Here is a 22,642-nt window from a genome sequence, read left to right as displayed (position 1 = left end):
GTGGTGCGACATGCATGCTGATATCTCAGTTAATAAGTTAGTAATGCGAAACAAGACTGACGGAATGAGGTGAGGACAGAGTACAGAAGTAGATATGAGTTTCATCATCATAGAAATGGTACTGGAAGCCATGGGAGTTTATCAAGTGACCAAGGGTGGAGATGTAGATGGAGAAGGGGAGGGGGTCCAAGGAAAGAAACTTAGGGGGCCCCTATAGAAAGAGGAATTGAACAGGAGCAGACAGAATTATAGATAACACTGAAGAAGCACTATGATAGGTAGGAGGAGAACCAGGAAAGAGCAGAGTCTTGAAGGCCAAGAGAGTGGATTTCTTTGGAGGAGGAGGGGATAGTCAACAGTATCAAAGGCCACAGAAAGGTCTTGTAGTGTGAGTATGAAGTAGTGGCTAGGGATGATCGAACTTTTGAAAAGTTCGGTTCGACCAGATCACCCGAACTTCCTGAAAGTTCGGCCCGGATTTCAGAACCCCATTGAAATCAATGGGACCCGAACTTCGGTAATCAAAAAACACAATTTTGAAGCCCTAAAACCCAACAAATGCCCCTAAAAAGTGCCTAGGGTTCTGGGTAGTGTTGAGCGAACACGGACTGTATAATTGGATTTTTGTTACCCGGACCCGAAAACTTTACTGTATATTCAGGTTAAAAATCCGTGTTCAGTAATTTTATTTCCTGTTTTGTATGTAATGGCGCGCTTTTAATGGCGCGGTTTCAACAGCCAATCAACAAGCGTTTAACTGGTGTGCCATAGAAGCCATCACTACTAATGGCATGGCTGTGGTTGGCCAGCTGAAGCATGTGACCCAAGTCTTTATAAGCTCGAGACACAGCACGGTGTGCGTCAGTCTGATCTAGTGTAGGGAGAGAGCACACACAACGGTGCTGGCTGTTGCTGATTAGGGACAGAGACAGGAAAAAAAAACATTGTGGCTGAAAAGAATGTAGGGACAGGTCGGAGTGTAGGCAGTGCAGTGCTGTTCTAATCTGCTATTTAAAAATTACAAATTTAAAGGGGAATTTTTTTTTCCTTCATAGCCTGCTGCTGACCGTGACATAAAACATAATACACTGCTGTGTTCACATCTGCTATTGAAAAATCACCAATTTTATATACTTTTTTCTATTCCACTATTCAATATACACCCTTTTGGGGTGAACAAAAATTAAATTGCGGCATAGTCTGTATTGGTACGTGTGAGATACACCATTTAAATTTGTTTGGCGCATCTCCTTCCACCGCCAAGGATTGCAGGGCGCTTCAGTTTTCCTCCTGTTCCGAACTCCTCCTACTCCTCTTCCTCATCCTCATTCTCCCTTTAGGGTACAAAAAATTGTAATCGGGGCCTAGTCTGTGTTTGTACGTGTGAGATACACCATTTTATATACTTTTTTCTATTCCGCTATTCAATATACACCCTTTTGGGGTGAAAAAAATTAAATTGCGGCATAGTCTGTATCGGTACGTGCTAGATACACCTTTTAAATTTGTTTGGCGCATCTCCTTCCACCGCCGAGGATTGCAGGGTGCTTCAGTTTGCCTCCTGTTCCGAACTCCTCCTACTGCTCGTCCTCATCCTCATCCTCCCTTTAGGGTACAAAAAATTGTAATCGGGGCCTAGTCGGTGTTTGTACGTGTGAGATACACCGTTTTATATACTTTTTTCTATTCCGCTATTCAATATACACCCTTTTGAGGGTAAAAATAATTAAATTGCGGCATAGTCTGTATCGGTACGTGTGAGATACACCTTTTAAATTTGTTTGGCGCATCTCCTTCCACCGCCGAGGATTGCAGGGTGCTTCAGTTTGCCTCCTGTCCCTAACTCCTCCTACTCCTTTTCCTCATCCTCTACCGCCTCCTCATCCAGTCAGCGTAACACCTTCACCACAAACTTCAGCAACGCTAGGGGTAAATGACAGCAGGCAGTTTTAAAACTTGCCTGTTTGGGTGAAAAATCCCACACCGCGCAGGAGTTGTGGAGGAGCATGGAACAGCAGACCGATGAGTTGTTGGTGCCAGCGAGCCTCAAGCCCGGCCTGGTGGTGTGCGATAATGGGCGAAATCTCATAGCAGCTCTGGCCCTAGCTGGTTTGACGCACATCCCTTGCCTGGCGCATGTGCTGAATTTGGTGGTGTAGAGGTTCCTTAAAAATTACCCCGATATGTCAGAGCTGCTGCAGAAAGTGCGGGCCGTCTGTGCGCACTTTCGACGTTCTCACCCTGCTTCTGCTCGCCTGTCAGCTCTGCAGCGTAACTTCGGCTTTCCCGCTCACCGCCTTATATGTGACGTGCCCACAAGGTGGAACTCCACCCTGCACATGCTGGCAAGACTGTGCGAGCAGCAGCAGGCCATAGCGGAGGTTCAGCTGCAGCACACACGCGTGAGTCGCTCTGCAGAACAGCACCACTTCACCAATAACTGGGCTTCCATGCGAGACCTGTGTGCCTTGTTGTGCTGTTTCGAGTACTCCACCAACATGGACAGTGCCTATGGCGCTGTTCTCAGCGTTACTATCCCACTTGTATACCTTTTTGAGAAATTGCTGGATGATGGATGAGGATGAGGAGGAGGAGGAGGAACCATGTTCACAGCAGGGTGGCACCCAGGCCAGCTCGTGTCCATCACTGGTGCATGGCTGGGGGTATACAGAGGACACAAACGATACACCTTCCACAGAGGGCAGCCTTTCGTTGCCTCTGGGCAGCCTGGCACACATGAGCGATTACATGCTGCAATGTCTGCGTAACGACCGCCAAGTTGCCCACATTCTAACTTGTGCGGATTACTGGTTGGCAAGTCTCCTGACGGGGACATAGGGTTTCCATGATCTGCCTAGCCAGAACCCCGTTCTTCGTGGTAGCCGAAGCCACCTCGAATACTAGGTCAGCGGTGCTCTCCCGAAGAGAGACCCCCCCCCCCAGGAGGAAGGAACCTGAGGGCCACACATCAAACCTTCCAAGCCCCCATCACTCCAGCAGGTTTCCATAGCCGCCACCCAATCTTGGTCAGGCAGAATGACATCACAGCGCCCCCACTGTATAACTTATAACAACTGATACTACACTTGATCTTAGCCAAAAGGTCGAGAAGCGATGCTGGTGGCATTCCCACATGACAGCAGGGGCACATTGAAAGCACAAGGCAAAGGCAGAGGAGGAGGAGGAGTAGGTCGCCAACGCACACCCAGGGCACCGCCGGCACCTCAGAGAGCAGGGTTAGCATGTATAAAATGTGGAAAAGGTTTGTCGGCACGCCACAAAAACCAGGACCACCAGCCGTTTTTTTTTTATAAGCCCGTGGTGTGTGAACACACTCAGACTATCACCCGGCGGGTGCATAAAAAAGTACACAGGTTGTACACATGGTCCTCCTCCCGAAAGAGGAAGGACCCTGACCCTGATCCCCCGGGGCGCAAGGCTGCTGACAGGGACTGGTGTACTTACACTGGCAAAGTACTAGGTGGGTGAACCAAGGCAAAGGGCCATATCCATACCCCCCCCCCCCCCAAGACGTTCAGGGACAGTCCCAAGGACCTACACCCTACTAATCAGATTATGTGTGCAAATAAAGTGTACCGCCACATTACAAAAAGACAAACGTGAAACACACAAACAATAAAGAGTGGGGGAAAGGGAGGTGGAGAAGTGCAAGCCCGAAGCTTTATTGAAAGGACAAAAACACACAAGGGAGAGTTGGGGAAGGGGAAATCGCTAGACCTCCTCTTCCTCCATGAGATCCATTAGGTTATAGTCTCTGAGCAGACTATGGACCAGTCTGCGACAGTCCTCAATGGACATCCTCTCTTGCTGGTAGATAAGGCACTTTTTGGCACACCATAAAGCGTCCTTAAAGGAACACAGAACCTGCCAGGCGTTGCCAATGTCCTCTTGGAAAAAAGTTCCACCAAATAATCCATTTAGCACATCAAAGTGTGTGATGGCAGTCTGTGGTACAAAATCCTTAAGTTCAGGTTCCAAGGCCCTAAACAGGCTCTGTGCAAAGGGGCACTCCCAGAAAACCTGCAAAGCAGTTTCCTCCTGGATGAACTATTCCTCTATTCAATATACAACCATGCGGGTGAAAATAATTCAATTGCGGCCTAGTCTGTACGTGTGAGATACACCCTTTTATATACTTTTGTTCTATTCCGCTATTCAATATACACCCATGCAGGTGAAAAAAATTAAATTGCGGCATAGTCTGTATGTGTACGTGTGAGATACACCCTTTCAATTTGTTTGGCGCATCTCCTTCCACCACCGAGGATTGCAGGGCGCTTCAGTTTGCCTCCTGTTCCTAACTCCTCCTACTCCGCTTCCTCATCCTCTACCACCTCCTCATCCGGTCAGCGTAACACCTTAACCACCAAATTCAGCAAAGCCAGGGGTAAACGACAGCAGGCAGTTTTAAAACTTGCATGTTTGGGGGAAAAATCCCACACCGCGCATGAGTTGTGGAGGAGCATGGAACAGCAGACCGATGAGTTGTTGGTGCCAGCGAGCCTCAAGCCCGGCATGGTGGTGTGCGATAACTGGCGAAATCTCATAGCAGCTTTGGGCCTAGCCGGTTTGATGCACATCCCTTGCCTGGCACATGTGCTGAATTTGGTGGTGCAGAGGTTCCTTCAAAATTACCCCGATATGTCAGAGCTGCTGCAGAAAGTGCAGGCCGTCTGTGCGCACTTTTGGCATTCTCACCCTGCTGCTGCTCGCCTGTCAGCGCTGCAGCGTAACTTCGGCCTTCCCGCTCACCGCCTCATATGTGATGTGCCCACATGCTAGAAAGACTGTGCGAGCAGCAGCAGGCCATGGTGGAGTTCCAGCTGCAGCACACCCGTGTGAGTCGCTCTGCGGAACAGCACCACTTCACCACCAATAACTGGGCCTCCATGCGAGACTTGTGTGCTTTGTTGCGCTGTTTTGAGTACTCCACCAACATGGCCAGTGCCTATGACGCCGTTGTCAGCCTTTAGTTGCCTCTGGGCAGCCTGGCACACATGAGCGATAACATGCTGCAGTGTCTCCACAACGACCCCCGAGTTGCCCATATTCTAACTTGTGCTGATTACTGGGTGGCCACGCTGCTGGATCCCGGTTACAAGGACAACGTACCGTCCTTAATTCACTCACTGGAGCGTGATCGCAAGATGCGCGAGTACAAGCACACGCTGGTAGACGCGATGCTGCTGGCATTCCCACCTGACAGCGGGGCCACAGTGGAAGCACAAGGCCAAGGCAGAGGAGGAGGAGGAGGAGGAAGAGGTTGCCAACGCAACCAGGGCACGGCCAGCACCTCAGAAGGCAGGGTTAGCATGGCCGAAATGTGGAAAAGCTTTGTCAGCACGCCACAACAAACAGCAGCACCAGCAGCTCATCTGGAACGTCTTAGCAGGAGGCAGCATTTCACCAACATGGTGGAGCAGTATGTGTGCACACGCCTACATGTAGTGAATGACGGGTCTGCCCCCTTCAACTTCTGGGTCTCCAAATTGGGCACATGGCCTGAGCCTGCCCTTTACGCCTTGGAGGTGCTGGCGTCCCCTGCAGCCAATGTATTATCTGAACTTGTATTTAGCACGGCTGGGGGCGTTATCACAGACAAGCGCAGGCATGGATCCCACAGGACTTTTCCGTACCTTGTGCAGAATAGAGATGGATACAGGCCTTACCCAGCCATTGTTATATTTTTGATCTTTCTCACTCTTTTGGGGTGTACCCTAATTTAAAATGACTAAAAAAAAGCAGTGTTGGCTCCCTCGTCCCTCCACCGCTGCTTCCACCTACACCGCCACATCCACCGCCACCTCAACCTCCCTCCTACTCCATATGGGCCTCGTCCTTCACAGATGAAGAAAATTGTTTTATTTTTCTGTTTTTTTTTTGTTGTTTTAAGTTATTTCCCTATCCACATTTGTTTGCAGAGCACTTGCCATGCTCTTAACTACATTTTGCTGCCATTTGCAGCACTCTAGCCCTTTCCATTGTTTTTTTAGAGCCATTTTAGTGCCTGAAAGTTCGGGTCCCCATTGACTTCAATGGGGTTCGGTGTCCGGGTCAAGTTTGGAAAAAGTCCGGGTCACGGACCCGGACTTTTTTTTCAAGTTCGGCCGGACCCACCGAACACGGACATCCAGGTGTCCGCTCAACTCTAGTTCTGGGTCATGCCCCAGGGACTATTAATCACACAAAATTTTTGATAGAGAGCCAATTATTGAAAAAATTATTGAAAAAAAAAGAGATTTCTTTGGATTTAGTGTCTGGGGGGTCTAAAAAGTGTACCTGTGAAGTTTCAGCTCTGTAGCATGTCCAGAACCAGAAAAAAAAGATTGTTTGTATTAGAATTGCAGTAGAGCAGGATAGTGGCTCCGCTATTTTCACACCCGGCCGTTTTTCTTGCAGGCGTTTATTGGGCTTTTTTGTGGACGTCTTTGGAGGCAGGCATGACATCTGAACTTCTGTGTAGGGGTATATATACACACACACACATGTATGTATATATACACATACACATATATACAGTAGGTGTGAAAGTAGCAGAACCCTATGCCTGTGCTAATGAAATAATTTGCAGGCCTAGGGCTACGCTCCTATCACACCTATATGTGTGTATGTGTATAAATACATATAAGTGTATGTGTATATATACCCCTATACAGAAGTTCAGATGTTATGCCTGCCTCCAAAGACGCCCAAAAAATGCCCCAAAAAAACGCCTGCAACAACACACCTGACCAATCACAGCATCACTGTAGTACAAAGGCTTAATGAATTAAACCCTTACACAGTCTTTTACCGATTGCTTTCTACAGTGATAATGGCCCCTCAAATGTGCCAAGAAAGAAGAGTGATTTACATGTATGAGAATGTGCTACAAATGTGGAAAACCACACATGGGCTGCTCTACGCATTAAGTACCACAACGTGTAATAATTGCGCAAATGCACAACTCTTGATGTCACGCTACAGTAATGTGAATAGAGGATAACAATGATCTTTTGTTGTATCTGTTTAAAAAATGCTTATTGATCTTATCAGAAATGTCATGTGTCCTCTTCTCACCTCCTGTGTTATCTCAAAGGATCCTCTTACTTCCAATCTTAGACTGCACAATATTTATCCTTTATATTGTGGAGATCTGTGAGTGGGAGTCATTTACTAGTTCAGCAACAAAAAAACAAAAAAAATAGCAGGGCTGACACCACTCAGTTTACAAAAAAGCTCTGTGTTCTCAGCCAACAACAGAGATCTGGCAGATCAACAGGTTTTTTTTTGCTTTTGCAGGGTCTTTAAAAGCTAAAATGTGGGCAGATGTACTGCATATGTGTTTTTTTTTTTTTTTATTTGCCTTAACGTATACTTTAAACCTTCCTATCAGGCCATACCTACAGCATAGAGGATGCTTGGAGAATCCCACTGGCAGCTGAAGTTGGCCTGTTGTCTCGGAATGTTCACATTGAAGCTGATATACCCTGTACTGGAAGGATATTGGTGGGACAGTATAAAAATGCTCAGAACGAAGAATATATTGGTGAGTTGTTTTATGTGATGTGATATACTACATATATAGTGATCAAAACACTGGGAAAGCCACCTTGGCTTGCAAAGTTGTGTGGCATGTACTTGAAAAACTAGAGTGAATTAGGGCAATTATGATATTACTGATGTGGTTGCCCATGACAGAGGAAGCAGCTGCTTCCAGACGACTGTCTCAAAAAACTTTAGACATGTTGCTTTGCAGAGAGACACTTTGACAGCAGTTTTGACATTAAGAACTACCGTTTAAGGATCTGGACACCAAGACCCCTTTTCTGGCAAAATGGGGTTGTAATTTGTAATACCAGAGAGACAAGTTTTTTTTATTTTTTTTATTTTTTTTATTTACGTTTCAAGGTCTGTCTTTGTGTACATCAATGGAAATGCCAAATAATTTTTCGATTCCAGGTTTCTTCACTAGAAAATGTTGAAGTCCAAGAGGGGCGATACCCATATAAAGTGCTGTATTACACCATTTGTTTGAATAAATAGGTGTCTTGCATCACTTTATATGAAGCAGGGTATGCAGAAGACCCAAAGGGGTCACACATGTAGAGTCCTTGGTACACCTTTTCTGCCCTGGCATATGAAAGTTATGGGGCCTCTTTGGGTCTAGTGTGTACCATGCCTCAGTTTTCTTGTTTTGGGTTGTTGCTCCTGTATTGAAAGATTTGTTCCAATTTTTTTTAACAGAACACCAACAATGTCTTTCTCTTTGCAGGAACTTTAGAGATTTCAAACATTGAAATTTCAAACTTTGGATCCTCTTTACATTCAGCAATAACGTTTGCAAATACCTCACATCACTCTTCAATTGTATCTTCAAGCATTCATCAGAATTGTGGAGGTGGGATCCATGCTTCTAACAGCTTAAATATTTTACTACACTCGAACGTGATAGTTAACACCACTGGCCATGGAATCCATGTTATTGGAGATAACTTTACCGTAACCAATAACCTGCTTGTTCTAATAAAGCAACTAGATACCCAGTCAGAATGGGTTAAAGGCATTAAGATGCATTACCTTAGTCAAGCTTCTTTGTCTGGGAATGCAGTTGCGGGATCAGAAAGAATTGCTTATCATGTGCGAGGTGAAAGCTGTTATTCAGATGAAATCTCTTTCTCGGCCAACGTGGCTCATTCAAGTCTTCATGGTCTTCATATCTACTGGGATGATGGCTTTAAGAACTGTACAAAGATAACTGGATTCACTTGTTATAAGAACTATGATTATGGTTTAGTTTTTTTCCTTGAGGGCAGTGTAAGGATTGAGAATGTTGCTCTTGTGGACAATGGCATTGGTCTTTTTCCAGTGGTCTCCCAAGGATCCGCAGAGTCCTATAAGTACCCAAAGCAAGATGTAACTCTTCAAAACTCAGTAATAAGTGCATCTAGTCCCAGGTTTGATTGCATCAGAGACAGGATCAAACCTTTCTCTGCTCTTGTCACAATGAGAGACCGTGCTCCAATTTCACCTTTCGGAGGTCGCATTGGCATCCTGTGGCCAACATTTACTGAAAGGCCAAGGCGATGGCCAAATTACCCATGGCACATGTTAGGAAGTGATGGAGCTGTCCCAGGCATCATGAAGCTGCAAGGTAAGTTGGTGATATACCTTTCCAGATCTTAAAAGTCTAAAGCACACCTGTCAATTATAATAAACCAGTGAGAATTAACATCTTGTGTAAGAACAAGCAATGCTCCCTGGTCTTCATGTTTCAGTTTGTTTAGGTATCTTCACTTTCAAAATCAGGTGAAATTTTTTTGGCATTAAGTGACACTTTATTTGCACACAGGTAGATTTCATTCAACTAGATACTTGACTCTCATTGCACCACAATTTATGCTGTTGTCATAAATAACCAGAAAAGCCTCTCCTCTGAACCTCACGATTTCACTTTTTTTAATCTAAGGGCTCTTCTTCCCTAAATGCAATCCTAATAATAGCCATACGTGGCTCATTTTCCCTAATTCAATAGAGTTGGGCTAAACACCCTATGTAGATCCTTCATCAATCATGATGCCTACCGCACTGCTGGACCTGAAAAAAATGAAAAAACGCCCTGCCTGTGATGAAGCCTAACCGCCAAATACCTCCTCTACCTTTTACCAGTTCTTAAATAGGTAAGGGGCGGAGCCACCTGGTGACATCACCTGGCGGTACCGCCTCCTTGTGAAATCACCGATCAGTGCATCCTGGTTTGGTGACGTCACAAGGGACAGTTCCACCAGATGACATCACCAGGTGGCCCCTCCCTTACCTATTTGAGAACTGTCAAACGGTGTGGCAGGCATTCAGCTGTTAGCCTTCGTCGCAGATTGAGCATATTTTTTTTTTTTTTAGGGTCTGGCAGTGCGGTGGGTGTCATGATTGAGGATGGATCTACATTGGAAGACATTTTTTTTTTTTTAATAAAGCAATTGTAAAAAACTGCCTCCTGTCTTTTTTTTTTACACTTTTTTGGAGAAAGAGTAGGAGTACAATGTACCCCATACTTGTTCACATGGGGTGGGGCGGGGGTGGGTCGTGGCATCCACGCGGAAGATGGTCGCTTAGGACCGGAGCTCAGCACACGCATACCCTGGAAAGCTCCTCTATCCCCCCTAAGATGCCGCCGATGCCCAGAAGGAAGAAGGATCCCCTGCAGCTTGCGAAACATGAGGGTTTCTTCTTTCCTTGCTCTGCTGGTCTTCAACAACATGGCGCCGGCCAGCCTCTGCATGCCACTCGTGGAGCGGGCAGCATAGCAGGAGCGGGACACAGACACAGGCAAATTTCCAATCCTGACAGCGGAGACTCTTCCAGATCATCCTCTCCTGTCTCCCCTTCAGCAAGAAGCCCAGCTAAAGCAAGAGCCCGCAGAGAGTCCCCTCTGGACGAGGATCACAGCGCAGGTATGGAGCACTCTTCTTTGCTGCCCTCTCCTGTTATCCCCCATACAAATCCTCAGGACCCCATGAATGCCTCCCCACTGGGACCAACCAGTGTCAGAAACGGTCCTTAAAAATATACTACTGACTCTCAGGTCCTCCATACATGCAGACATGCTGCAGTGCCTCCAACAGGTGAAACAAGATGTGCACAACTTAGGTGAGAGAGTGGATGTGTTAGAATCCTCCATGTCAAAATGTGCCTTATCTTTTAATACCTTAGTTGAAAAAACAACCATGCAGATGATATTGCTTGGATCAAAGACAAAATAGCGGACCTGGTGGACAGATCCAGGCAGAACAACCTGAAACTCAGGGGTGTTCCTGAAACAGTTCAACCACAACAATTGTACCAATCCGCCAATGATCTGTTCTCCTCCCTGGTCCCCTCTCTCTCAGATACGGTTCTGTTAATCAACAGGATCCATAGAATCCCGAAGTCCAATATTATTGCACCAGATATCCCGCGTGACATTCTCCTCAGAGTCCACTTCTATGCATCTAAGGAAAAAATTGTGGCAGCAGCTAGACAGAAATCTACTCTCCATGCTGATTATCCTCACTTGCAAATACTCCCCGACCTCTCCCCTCACACGCTCCAGAAGCACAGAAACATATCAACAGTGACGAAGGCCCTGAGGAATCATAAAATCATGCACATGGGGCGCGATCTGGAGGACCCCCTTGTTAAAGCCCCCCTGCTTGCAGACCCTCACAACCACCACCCAGGGTTGTTGGGAAGAGGCCCTTGTCCCCATCAACATGGGGACAAGGTGCTTTTGGGTATGACCTGATATGGTTCAGGAGGGGGCAGAGCTCCCCGCAAATTTGGGTGTTCGCCAAACAGGTGACCAGGCGATGTCCAGGCCAAACTTTTGCTCTGGCTCAAACTGTCCGCCCAACTCTATAATTCAACCCCATGGGCTGAACGAGAGAAATTAATTGGTTTACCTGATAGATACTGTATTGTACTGTATCTGAAGCACCCGTGGCTGATGATCTGGACCACTGAGCTTTGTGATCAGCCCAGAATCCCATCATTCTCCACACAGTACAAAGGCTGCAGCACAGTAGTACATTCAGATATAGAAAAGAGGCCTATACCTATTGCTATTTATGCAGCTTGACTTTCATTACAGTAATAAAAAAAAAAAAACTTCAGTTGGAGTTTTAGTGCCTGTTCACACTATTGCGATGCGGGAACACTGCCATATGCGATATGCTGGGGGTGTCAATTCAAAGTTAGCGACACCCCCAGATCAGATTGCATATCGCAGTGCGATCTGACAGTTGGCACAGGAATCAGATCGCACTGGTGTGAACCACCATGCGATCCGATTCTGCTGCGGACCAAAAAAACGGTCCTGTGCGTGTTCACTGCAATTGTGGTGTGAATTCAGCCATACAAACTGTATGGCTGAATTCTAACCGCACAGATATCGCATGTGATTTTAGGAGCAGTGGGTGAGAAGGATGTGACTGTCTTCATAATGGTCAGTAGCAGCAATCAAGGAGTACATTTTTTCTAAACAAAAACCTGTATGTCAATTGTAAATAATAGGACAATTTAGGATTGTTGAAAAAAACAACCTAGCATGCAAAATAAGTGAGGCATAGAACCCCATAAACAGTTTTTTTTTTTTTTTCTAAATTCATGTTGGGGTTATATGGCTGGTTTACGTGTAACTAAACTGCCCATACAAGAAGATTTTCAAACGAACATTGGTATGAATATTTTACCTAAATTCTCACCAGTACATTTGATGACATGACAAATGTTGTTCAAACATACTTCAAAAAATGCTGCTTTTAACATTAGATTTTGGAGTGAATAGACTTTCTTGATCGAAAACCACATACACTGGTAAAAATTGAGGAAAAAATTTGCACTCCGCTCCTTTTATTTTTCTCATCACTGAGGTTGAACTTGACCATTGATTTAACCCAACTAAAAGGAAGACTACCCTGATTACAAATGATATATTCCACACCCAGTTTCAATATTTATCATGAAGATCTCAAAGAGTCTGAGCATAAATCTTGCAAATCAGCTGACTGATGTATTGAGAAATTGGTGTACAAGAAAATCAAACCAGAACACCAACTGCCATCAAACGATAGAGAACACTCACCAGATGGTAGGACCTTATTGCATAAAGAGGTCACTAAAAATGTGTAAACATACTAGGGGGCATCTGTGCTCTCTCACTGCCTCCAGCCATTAAATGTAGATATTCTCCTATTCGAAAAAAAAGAGAGAGCTCCAATGGTGTTATATAGTTGATACAATATTTTTAAGATCACACAGCAGTGCATTAAAAAAACAAGCTGGCTATAATTCACAGCAAATGCTAGTAGTGGATCCTAAATGACCTAGCAGACACAATCTAAATTTGTTTTTAAAGGACTGCACATTGATTGGGGTTGATTTCCTAAAACTGTAGATTGCAAGCTTTGCATAGAAACCAATCAGCTTGCAGGTTTTTTGTCAAAGCTTAATTGAACAGGCTAAAGTTAGAAGCTGATTGGCTACCATGCACAGCTGCAGCAGATTTTCCACTCTCAGCTTTATTAAATCAACCCCATTGTTCTTTTTGTTGCTTTTATACTAGCACTGATTGTTTTTCTATCTATTCCTCATTTGCCCCCACTGACCGTTAGAAATTCAAAACCAGCGTTCTTAAAAATGAAAATTTTAAAAACAAAATTTTACTAATGTATGACCCGCCTAGAACTCAGCGGAGTTCTCCAGATTAGAAATCCCTGTCTGTTTTACTCTTCTGTAACCATCATACAGAGCAAAGGGGTTTTCCAGGTTCCAGCAACATGCCGTAATCCAAATCATAATCCATAAGCAAACAGATTTGTTTATCTGGGTTTGCAGCCAGTAGTGCGACACTTAATATGAATTATTTTTTATGATTTATTTTTCTATTAATATAGAGATTTTATTTTCACCTCCACAGATGTTACATTCTCTGGGTTTAAGAGAAGCTGCTACAGTAATGATGCGGACACGTGTATAATGTCTAACCCAGAAAGTCCAGCCGTAATGACTCCAGTGACTGGAAAAAGGATAAAAGTGCTCCATATTTCACAGGAAAACAAGTTCTACTTCCATCAGATGCCGAGGTATGACATAAGGAAACTTCATTTTATTAATAATGCAGCCAATTACACAACCAGACAAACTTATTTGGACAGTGGAGAATATTAGAGTCCAAAAACAGTGATCTTAAGGAGCTACAGTGCCTTGCGAAAGTATTCGTCCCCCTTGAACTTTGCTACCTTTTGCCACATTTCAGGCTTCAAATATAAAGATATAAAACTGTAATTTTTTGTGAAGAATCAACAATAAGTGGGACACAATAATGAAGTGGAACGAAATTTATTGGATATTTCACATTTTTTAAACAAATAAAAAACTGGAAAATTGGGCGTGCAAAATTATTCAAGTTTAATTAAGTTAATACTTTGTAGCGCCACCTTTTGCTGCGATTACAGCTGTAAGTCGCTTGGGGTATGTCTCTATCAGTTTTGCACATCAAGAGACTGAAATTTTTGCCCATTCCTCCTTGCAAAACAGCTCGAGCTCAGTGAGGTTGGATGGAGAGCATTTGTGAACAGCAGTTTTCAGTTCTTTCCACAGATTCTCAATTGGATTCAGGTCTGGACTTTGACTTGGTCATTCTAACACCTGGATATGTTTATTTGTGAACCATTCCATTGTAGATTTTGCTTTATGTTTCGGATCATTGTCTTGTTGGAAGACAAATCTCCGTCCCAGTCTCAGGTCTTTTGCAGATTCCATCCGGTTTTCTTCCAGAAGGGTCCTGTATTTGGCTCCATCCATCTTCCCATCAATTTTAACCATCTTCCCTGTCCCTGCTGAAGAAAAGCAGGCCCAAACCATGATTCTGCCACTACCATGTTTGACAGTGGGGATGGTGTGTTCAGGGTGATGAGCTGTGTTGCTTTTACGCCAAACATAACGTTTTGCATTGTTGCCAAAAAGTTCGATTTTGGTTTCATCTGACCAGAGCACCTTCTTCCACATGTTTGGTGTGTCTCCCAGGTGGCTTGTGGCAAACTTTAAACTTCACTTTTTACGGATATCTTTAAGAAATGGCTTTCTTCTTGCCACTCTTCCATAAAGGCCAGATTTGTGCAGTATACGACTGATTGTTGTCCTATGGACAGAGTCTCCCACCTCAGCTGTAGATCTCTGCAGTTCATCCAGAGTGATCATGGTCCTCTTTGCTGCATCTCTGATCAGTCTTCTCCGTGTATGAGGTGAAAGTTTAGAGGGACGGCCAGGTGTTCGTAGATTTGCAGTGGTCTGATACTCCTTCCATTTCAATATTATCGCTTGCACAGTGCTCCTTGGGATGTTTAAAGCTTGGGAAATCTTTTTGTATCCAAATCCGGCTTTAAACTTCTCCACAACAGTATCTCGGACCTGCCTGGTGTGTTCCTTGTTCCTCATGATGCTCTCTGCGCTTTAAACGGACCTCTGAGACTATCACAGTGCAGGTGCATTTATACGGAGACTTGATTACACACAGGTGGATTCTATTTACCATCATTAGTCATTTAGGTCAACATTGGATCATTCAGAGATCCTCACTGAACTTCTGGAGAGAGTTTGCTGCACTGAAAGTAAAGGGGCTGAATAATTTTGCACGCCCAATTTTTAAGTTTTTTATTTGTTAACAAAGTTTGAAATATCCAATAAATTTCGTTCCACTTCATGATTGTGTCCCACTTGTTGATTCTTCACAAAAAATTACAGTTTTATATCTTTATGTTTGAAGCCTGAAATGTGGCAAAAGGTCGCAAAGTTCAAGGGGGTCAAATATTTTCGCAAGGCACTGTATATCAGCAGATATCCTTCATTAGCTAAGTTAAAGTAGATATAAACTCAATTAGTAAAATCTCATATAAGCATTAACACGCTAAAGAGGAACTTCACTCTGTCTAAACTTCCAAAAATAAAAATCCCTAACACTTGCCCCTGCCTTACAATAAAAAAATAAAACATACCTAATAGACTATGGAGCCCATTGTTGTCTTACTTAAAGCAAACAAGTGAAAGGGGTGGAAAGCAGGGAGAGTGCCATCATCCTGGTAAAAGAAAAAATGAATAACCCTCCAAAGGGATAGGGAGTATTGTAGGCATATCAGACAAAAAGATCTCCAGAAAGCGTAAATAAATGCAAAAATGTAAATTTTATTACATATCAGTTAAGACAAGATTGAGGATAAAAAATATATTGTGAACATCTGTATACTGTAGAGATCTCATCTGTTTATTATGCCTGGTTGAGGTTTTGGTAACCAATCATACCATACTGCTGCTGTTTTTCTAGTAAACAGATGTTTACAAGCTATTTTTTTTCTTCAATCTTGTCCTAATTTATATGTAATAAAATAATAATTTTATATACTGTATTCACACTTTATGGAGATTTGTTTTGTCCGATATGCCTACAAATGTCCCTATCTCATTGGAGGTTTCTTCCTTTTTACTTAAAGCAAAAGTTCTCCCTTTACCCCTTCTCTCCCTTCTTTTATTGAGAACTGACACATGTTGTCAGGGAAATGGCAATAGAAGAACTGGCAATGTTGCCAGTAGTACAAATTGGCGCATCCCTGTGCACCCTGGCACAGGAGCGGTGAACAGGCGAAAGCAGATGCGCAACGGCACGAATTGGCGGATGCGCGTGAGCAACATCGCACACAATGTGTGACAGATGCAGCCACTTGCTGGCCTATAAAAGACTGCTATGGGATCAATCAGACTGATTGATTGTCATCAGCCTTCCCATGTTCCTGAGCTTCGGCGTACTTCTTTTGGATTTCCCTGTTCTGACCTGGCTTGTTTCGGACCTGTTTGATCTCTTCCTCCTGGCATTGACCCTCTGGCTTGCTTTGCTAACCTTGCTCCTGTTTGATCACCTGTGTATGACCCCGGCTTGCCACAAGGACTTCTCTATACTATCTGCCAGCCTTTCTGTGTATAACCCTGTCTTACATTACGGACTTTGCTATTTTCTCCTGCCTGCTCTCCTGTTGTGACCTCGTCAAAGTTCCTGTTTTCACTACCTGCCTTGTCCTCGGACTGGCTACCCATGTTTGATGACTTTACCACTGCTTCCATTTGTGCACAAGTTTGCCAAGTTCCTCTGGAGCCCCCGAGAGACATTTACCTTTCTGTGTATCCTGTCTTCTCCAGCACCCTCTAGGTGTCCACGGGCCCAACTCTTCAGCAATCTGTTGCCAACCTGTGCTACTTTGGGCGCTACATCTCCTGTACCACCTTCAGGGATGTGCAGCACTTGGCCACAAGTGGGAGCCCTCTCAGCACATTGGCCTTGGATCAGGTATGTGACACATGTGCAGACACCCTGTAAGTCTCTTCATGGTCTACAGGACCTGGCAGAGATGTGCATCGCATTTGTACACATGCGCTAGACCTCCCACGCAGACACTCCATAGGTCTCTTCTAATTATTTTACAGAGATCCCCGGGGAGTGTGCTCATGTACAACATCTTGCATATGACTCCTAGGATGGCTGCATCACACATCCCAGGAGACAGTTTACAAGATGTCGTGCATAAGCAAAACCACAGCAGACAGAGACCTGTGGCATGTCTACCCATGTGGGAGAGGCCATAATGTCGGGTTTAGGAAATAAAAATAAAATAAAAGTTTCTACTTATGAAATCTTTTGTTTTGCTAATGTGTAAGAGGGTGGAGGCAGGAAAGAGGGCCATTAAAAAAATAGGTAAAGTTCAGATGTTTTTTCTGTAGCTTTTATTAGGATATTACCTGGTGATTCTTCCATGCCTTGTCCTAGCACTTCCTGGTATTTGTAGGAATCTGTAGAGGGACTAGGAGAAAACTGTATATGAAGATGGACTTCTAATGAAGAGCTGCAAAATTGTTATTTTTTTAACCACTTCCCGACCACCCGCTGCCTATTTACTGCGGCAGGGTAGCTCTCCTGCGCAAACCGACGTAGACCTACGCATGCGGGAAGCTAGGGGGCTAAGAGGCAAAGAGCGCCAGCGGCAGCGCGCTTCTGCCGGCGGCGCGCTTCCGCCCTCACTTGGCAGCGGGAAAGCTGATGCACGGGTCAGGCAGCTCCGATTGCCACCTGACACCCGCGATCGCTCCCCACTGAGAGAGAAGGACGGTCGGCTGTTGTAAACACACCCAACCGTTCTTCTCCCGCATATGATCACAGAGCTCATGTGATCCTTCTATATAGGATCACATGTCTCTATGGTCATTTCACAAGCCACGCCCCCCCAGTTAGAATCACTCCCCTTGGCTCACATTTAACCCATTGATCACCCATAGGGTTAAACCCTTCCCTGCCAGTGTCATTGATATAGTAACAGTGCATATTTTTAGCACTGATTACAGTAGTAATGTCACTGGTACCCCCAAAAGTGTCGAAAATGTCAGTTAGGGGTTTGATCTGTCCGCCGCAATGTCGCAGGCCTGCAAACAATCACAGATTGCCGCCATTACCAGTAAAACAAGAAAAATGACATAAATCTTTCCCGCAGTCAGTAGACACGATAACTTTTGTGCAAACCAATCAAAATACGCTTATTGCGATTTTTTTTTTTAACCAAAATTATGTAGCAGAAAACCAATTGGCCTAAAATTTTAAAAACATTTGAATTGTACATTTTTTTTTTGAGAATGTCATATAGCAGAATGTAAAAAATATTGTTTTTTTTTTTTTTTTTCAAAATTGTCGCTCTTTTTTTTTGTTTATAGCCCAAAAAATAAAAATTGCACAGATAATCAAATACCACCAAAAGAAAGCTCTATTTGAAAGGAAACTACAACTATCATAAAACAAGTTATTAGAATCCAATCCATAACACACAAAAAACTACCAAATGACCAGGTGCTCCTGGGGTGCCTGTTGGGTGAAGGATGAGAAACGGCCACTCGGCCAGTACGCCACCAAGGGAAGTCGCTATGCTGCCGGCCGATGTAGCATGGGATGAATGAGATTAGTACGTCTCTTTCCATAGGATGTACTCCCTATTTATTACTCATATACTAACTGAAAGGTTATCCCAGATTTGTAACGAGTTAACAGTACCCATCTATCTAAGGGATTTATTGCTTTCCATATTACCAATCTGCATATTTTATACTAACCTTTGCCCGGGAACTCTCCGTTCCACATGTTCAGACACACACACACACACACACAGAGCCATGTGGGAACATTGCAGGTCACACACAAACATAGAATAATGCGCTACTGTTTCTTTTTTTTTCCTGGTTCGGTATCTTAAATACAGTATATTACCAAGATATGGCAATGTTTATAACATTAAACCAATAGAAAATGTCCACCCATAACTTGTCACCATAGAAAGATAGACCCATTTTCATGGAATTGCTACAGACATATATTTGCCAACCTTATTAGCACCTGTTAGTAAGTAATACACATTCCTTAACCACTTTACCACCGGAGGATTTTGCTGTCTTACGTCCAGGCCACTTTTTGCGATTCAGCACTGTGCGAATTTAACGGACAATTGCGCAGGCGTGCGTCGCCATACCCGAAATAAATGTACGTCCTTTTTTTCCCACAAACAGAGCTTTCTTTTGGTGGTATTTGATCACCTGTGCGATTTTTACTTTTTGCGCTATAAACAAAAAAAGAGCGTAATTTTTGAAAAAATAACAATATTTATCACATTTTTTTATATGAAATCCCCCCCCCCAAAAAAAAAATGTAAAAATCTAAATTTTTTTAAATTTTTGGCCAATTTGTTTTCTGCTACCTATGTTTGGTAAAAAAAAATCACAATAAGCGTATTTTCATTGGTTTGCGCAAAAGTTATTGCGTTTACTAACTAAGGGAAAGATTTTTGTCATTTTTGGTGTTTTTTTTTTTAACGAGTAATGGCGGCGATCTGCGATTTTTTTTGCAGGACTGCGACATTGCCGCGGACAGATCGGACCCTTGACTGACATTTTTTACACTTATTTATAGTGAAAGGCGTACAGAGGAAATTATCCTGGTGTCAAGGCTCATTTGCAATACTGTTGAGGCTCTAAATTATTGGCGCTGTGGTGAGTAGCGAACCAAGAGGGGCACCTTTTCACTTTGGAGCACTTTATTGTATAACCGGCACCGGAGCACCTTATTTTGATCACCTAAAGGGATACCAATTTATTTTTTATGGACTTTAGCACGATTTCACAGTCTTTTATAATTATTTATGCATTTTAGCACCAAAAAATATTATCATTTCACAATATCTTATACATAATTTTTAAAATTGTTTAACAAAACTTAATATCCAATTTTTTACTTGAGAGTGTCACATGTTATATTTAGGAGAGATCTAGTGTTATTTATTTTTATACAATTTAAGGGCTAGCGCTGCTTTAAATTTGTGTTTTATATAATGTATGCCTGGTGCTTACTAACATGTGTGGGGGGAGGTGACTGAGTGACACAGGGACAGATCGCAGGTTCAGCTATGCTGAACCCTGCTATCTGACCCTGCCTGTCACATAGGAGATCCACCCGCTTTGTTTACACAAGCGGGCGGATCTCCAAACTCGATTTCCCGACGATCGGGGAAGAGCAGCGGCGGTCGCCGCTGCTCCTCCCCTGGCCCAACTCCCGCTGTGAATGAATACAGTGGGAGCGAGCCTCCGGCGGCGCGCGAGCGCGCCCACAAGGGGAGGAGTCCAGCGACGTAGGTCTACGCCGCTGGACGATAACTAACCACTTTGCCGCAGTAGAGCTCGAGTGAGCGGTCGGCAAGTGGTTAAAGTATATTTGTGTATTATTGTACAATCTTAAAGTTAATTAATTCTAGACATACTATCAGCATATTGTGATTACATTCTGTTAACATATATTCTGGGCATATTCCCAGACTATCTATGATTATAGTTCTCACGTTCAGTATCATCTTTTCTATGATAACAATGTTACCACATATGAAACTGTCACCTAAAATGCAATGTTAATAAATCGCTCTAAGTTAAGTCACAGTAAAGCACAAAGTAAGGTCTTTACAAGACCCTAACACTACTTTAAAAGAGAAGGCCAAAGCTCTTTTAGCCCTACTTCTCCTGTGGGTCACAGGAGTGCACTTAGTTCTGTACTTCTGTGACCCGTATTCAGCCGTCAGCAGGCTAAAATCTGCTGTCAGCTGACGTCACTTAGCCGCTCCAGACTCTGGAGGAATCCCAAACTTTAATGTTGAGATTTGCCTAGATTCCTGGACAGGAGCTGGCTCAGCCTGTTGGCATGCCTCTTAGAGTCTGAGTTAGCCATTCCCGTCCCCTCCACAGCCCGGTTTTCCAATGAGAGCTCTCTATTCACTTCGAGGTGGCTGTGAACAGATGCAGCATTGGAGCAATGCTGCATCTATATGGGTGAGTTTGACTGTTTTTTTTTTTCTTTTTAATCCTAAATTTCTCTTTTAACAGGTGGTTGCCTCCGAATATCTATAAATTACTTGTATTCATCAAAAAATTTCTAGAAATCTAATTTTGGATTATTGAGGTGTCCTAGAAAATGAATCCCTTTGTAATAGAGTGAAGTTTGTTAAATGTTGGTATGACTATTGGGTGTAAATACCAACAGCTTTAATTTGTTCATTAGAGGTTTTATTGTTAAAAATGATAGTTTAACGCAGAATAAATAATATTATTTAAATGTATTTTACCTTTGTTTTAGGAGTAATAAAGATTAAAATGTATGTCTGGGCAAATCACATCTCTGCCAGCACATTGCTACAATACATGGACATTGCACAATGTTTTGTCTATTTAAAAATTCTGAAGGTACCATCTTGTAAACTTCTTACTTGCTATCTGACGTGACAACTCTTCTGTACTGAAATCCCAAGCAGTATTGTCAGCACTAACTGAGTTCTCTCCTGCTGAACTACAACACACCTCGCCATCTCCTCATCTCATAACATAAGTAGGAGTATTTCTGTCTCCCAGAAGAAATAAGCTCAGGCCGGGCTGACCATAGATTTTAGTGCAGCAGTGGTAGAGCTGTTGTCTAGAAGCCTGGATTTCTGAAGATCAACAGGTGTCTTTCTGCAGAAATGTATTGGAGAGAAGTACAAACTATGTTTTTTTTTTTGCCTAAGATATACTTTTAATAAATTATTACAAGAGCGTGAAATGAGGGAGAGTGTACCGTAGACTTTAGCAACCAATTATATTACAGCTTGCAAGTAATAACCGTGAAAGATGTCTTCCTTGTTGTGAGAGCCTGTCATGCTTCGTTTACAAAGAATTACCATTTTGTTCTTGTCTCCTTGGGGTTTATGAACTTAAAAAAAAAAACCTTCCAGTTTGGGTAGAAATCAACCCTTTTTAGCCAGAGTGTTATTTAACTAACATTTTCTTTTTGATAGGACTCCAGAATGTCCAGCATCTATAGAATGCTCTGGAACTCAGATGGCCTTATTCAAGGATCTAGATGGAACTTTCACAGGCCTTTCCCCTCCAGTCTCTGTCTTCCCCAAGTCTGAACTCAATATCCTACAACCTTGTTTCATCTTTGGTAAGCCAATACTAAAAATATAAAATTTGGCTCTGAAGGGCACTCCGGCCAAACAGATTAAATACATGAACTGTGAACTCTTTCATCTTTTACAAATTATGTGCAACTCTTTTTAGCCAGTTATGTGACTCACACATCAAGGACACTACCATTATTCTAAGCCAGTGGTCTCCAAATTGCAGCCCTCTGCTTGATTTTATCCAGCCCCCAGGGCACCATTCCTCCCAAATTGCGGCCCTCTGCTTGCTTTTATTCAGCCCCCGGGGTACCATTCCTCCCACTGACACCAGCAATAGGGTTATATTTCTCCCAATGACACAAACAACGGGGCACTATTCCTCTCAATGACACCAATGATGGGGCATTATTCCTCCCAATGACACCAAGGATGGGGCACTATTCCTCCCAATGACACCAAGGATGGGGCACTATTCCTCCCAATGACACCAACAATGGGGCACTATTCCTCCCAATGAACCAATGATGTAGCACTATTCACCCCAATGACGGGGCATTATATTTCCCAATGACTCCAACAATGGGACACTCTTCCTAATTACACCATCA

At 43.5% G+C, this 22,642-nt stretch overlaps 1 protein-coding gene across 3 annotated transcripts in view; it reads left to right on the top strand.

Moving 5' to 3' along the window:
* Positions 1-22,642, top strand: part of PKHD1 (PKHD1 ciliary IPT domain containing fibrocystin/polyductin) — a 1,006,139-nt gene that overhangs the window by 727,105 nt on the left and 256,392 nt on the right. For all 3 annotated transcript variants that reach the window (XM_082249887.1, XM_082249888.1, XM_082249886.1), the window contains exons 56-59: positions 7,397-7,549; positions 8,276-9,154; positions 13,454-13,619; positions 21,927-22,075. In XM_082249887.1, the coding sequence (XP_082106013.1) occupies positions 7,397-7,549; positions 8,276-9,154; positions 13,454-13,619; positions 21,927-22,075 (1,347 nt within the window). The remainder of the gene's footprint in view (positions 1-7,396; positions 7,550-8,275; positions 9,155-13,453; positions 13,620-21,926; positions 22,076-22,642) is intronic.

This window comes from Pelophylax lessonae (genome assembly GCF_965119305.1).
Source record: "Pelophylax lessonae genome assembly, chromosome: 3".
Classification (NCBI taxonomy): domain Eukaryota; kingdom Metazoa; phylum Chordata; class Amphibia; order Anura; family Ranidae; genus Pelophylax; species Pelophylax lessonae.
This window is presented reverse-complemented; position numbering and strand designations above follow the sequence as displayed.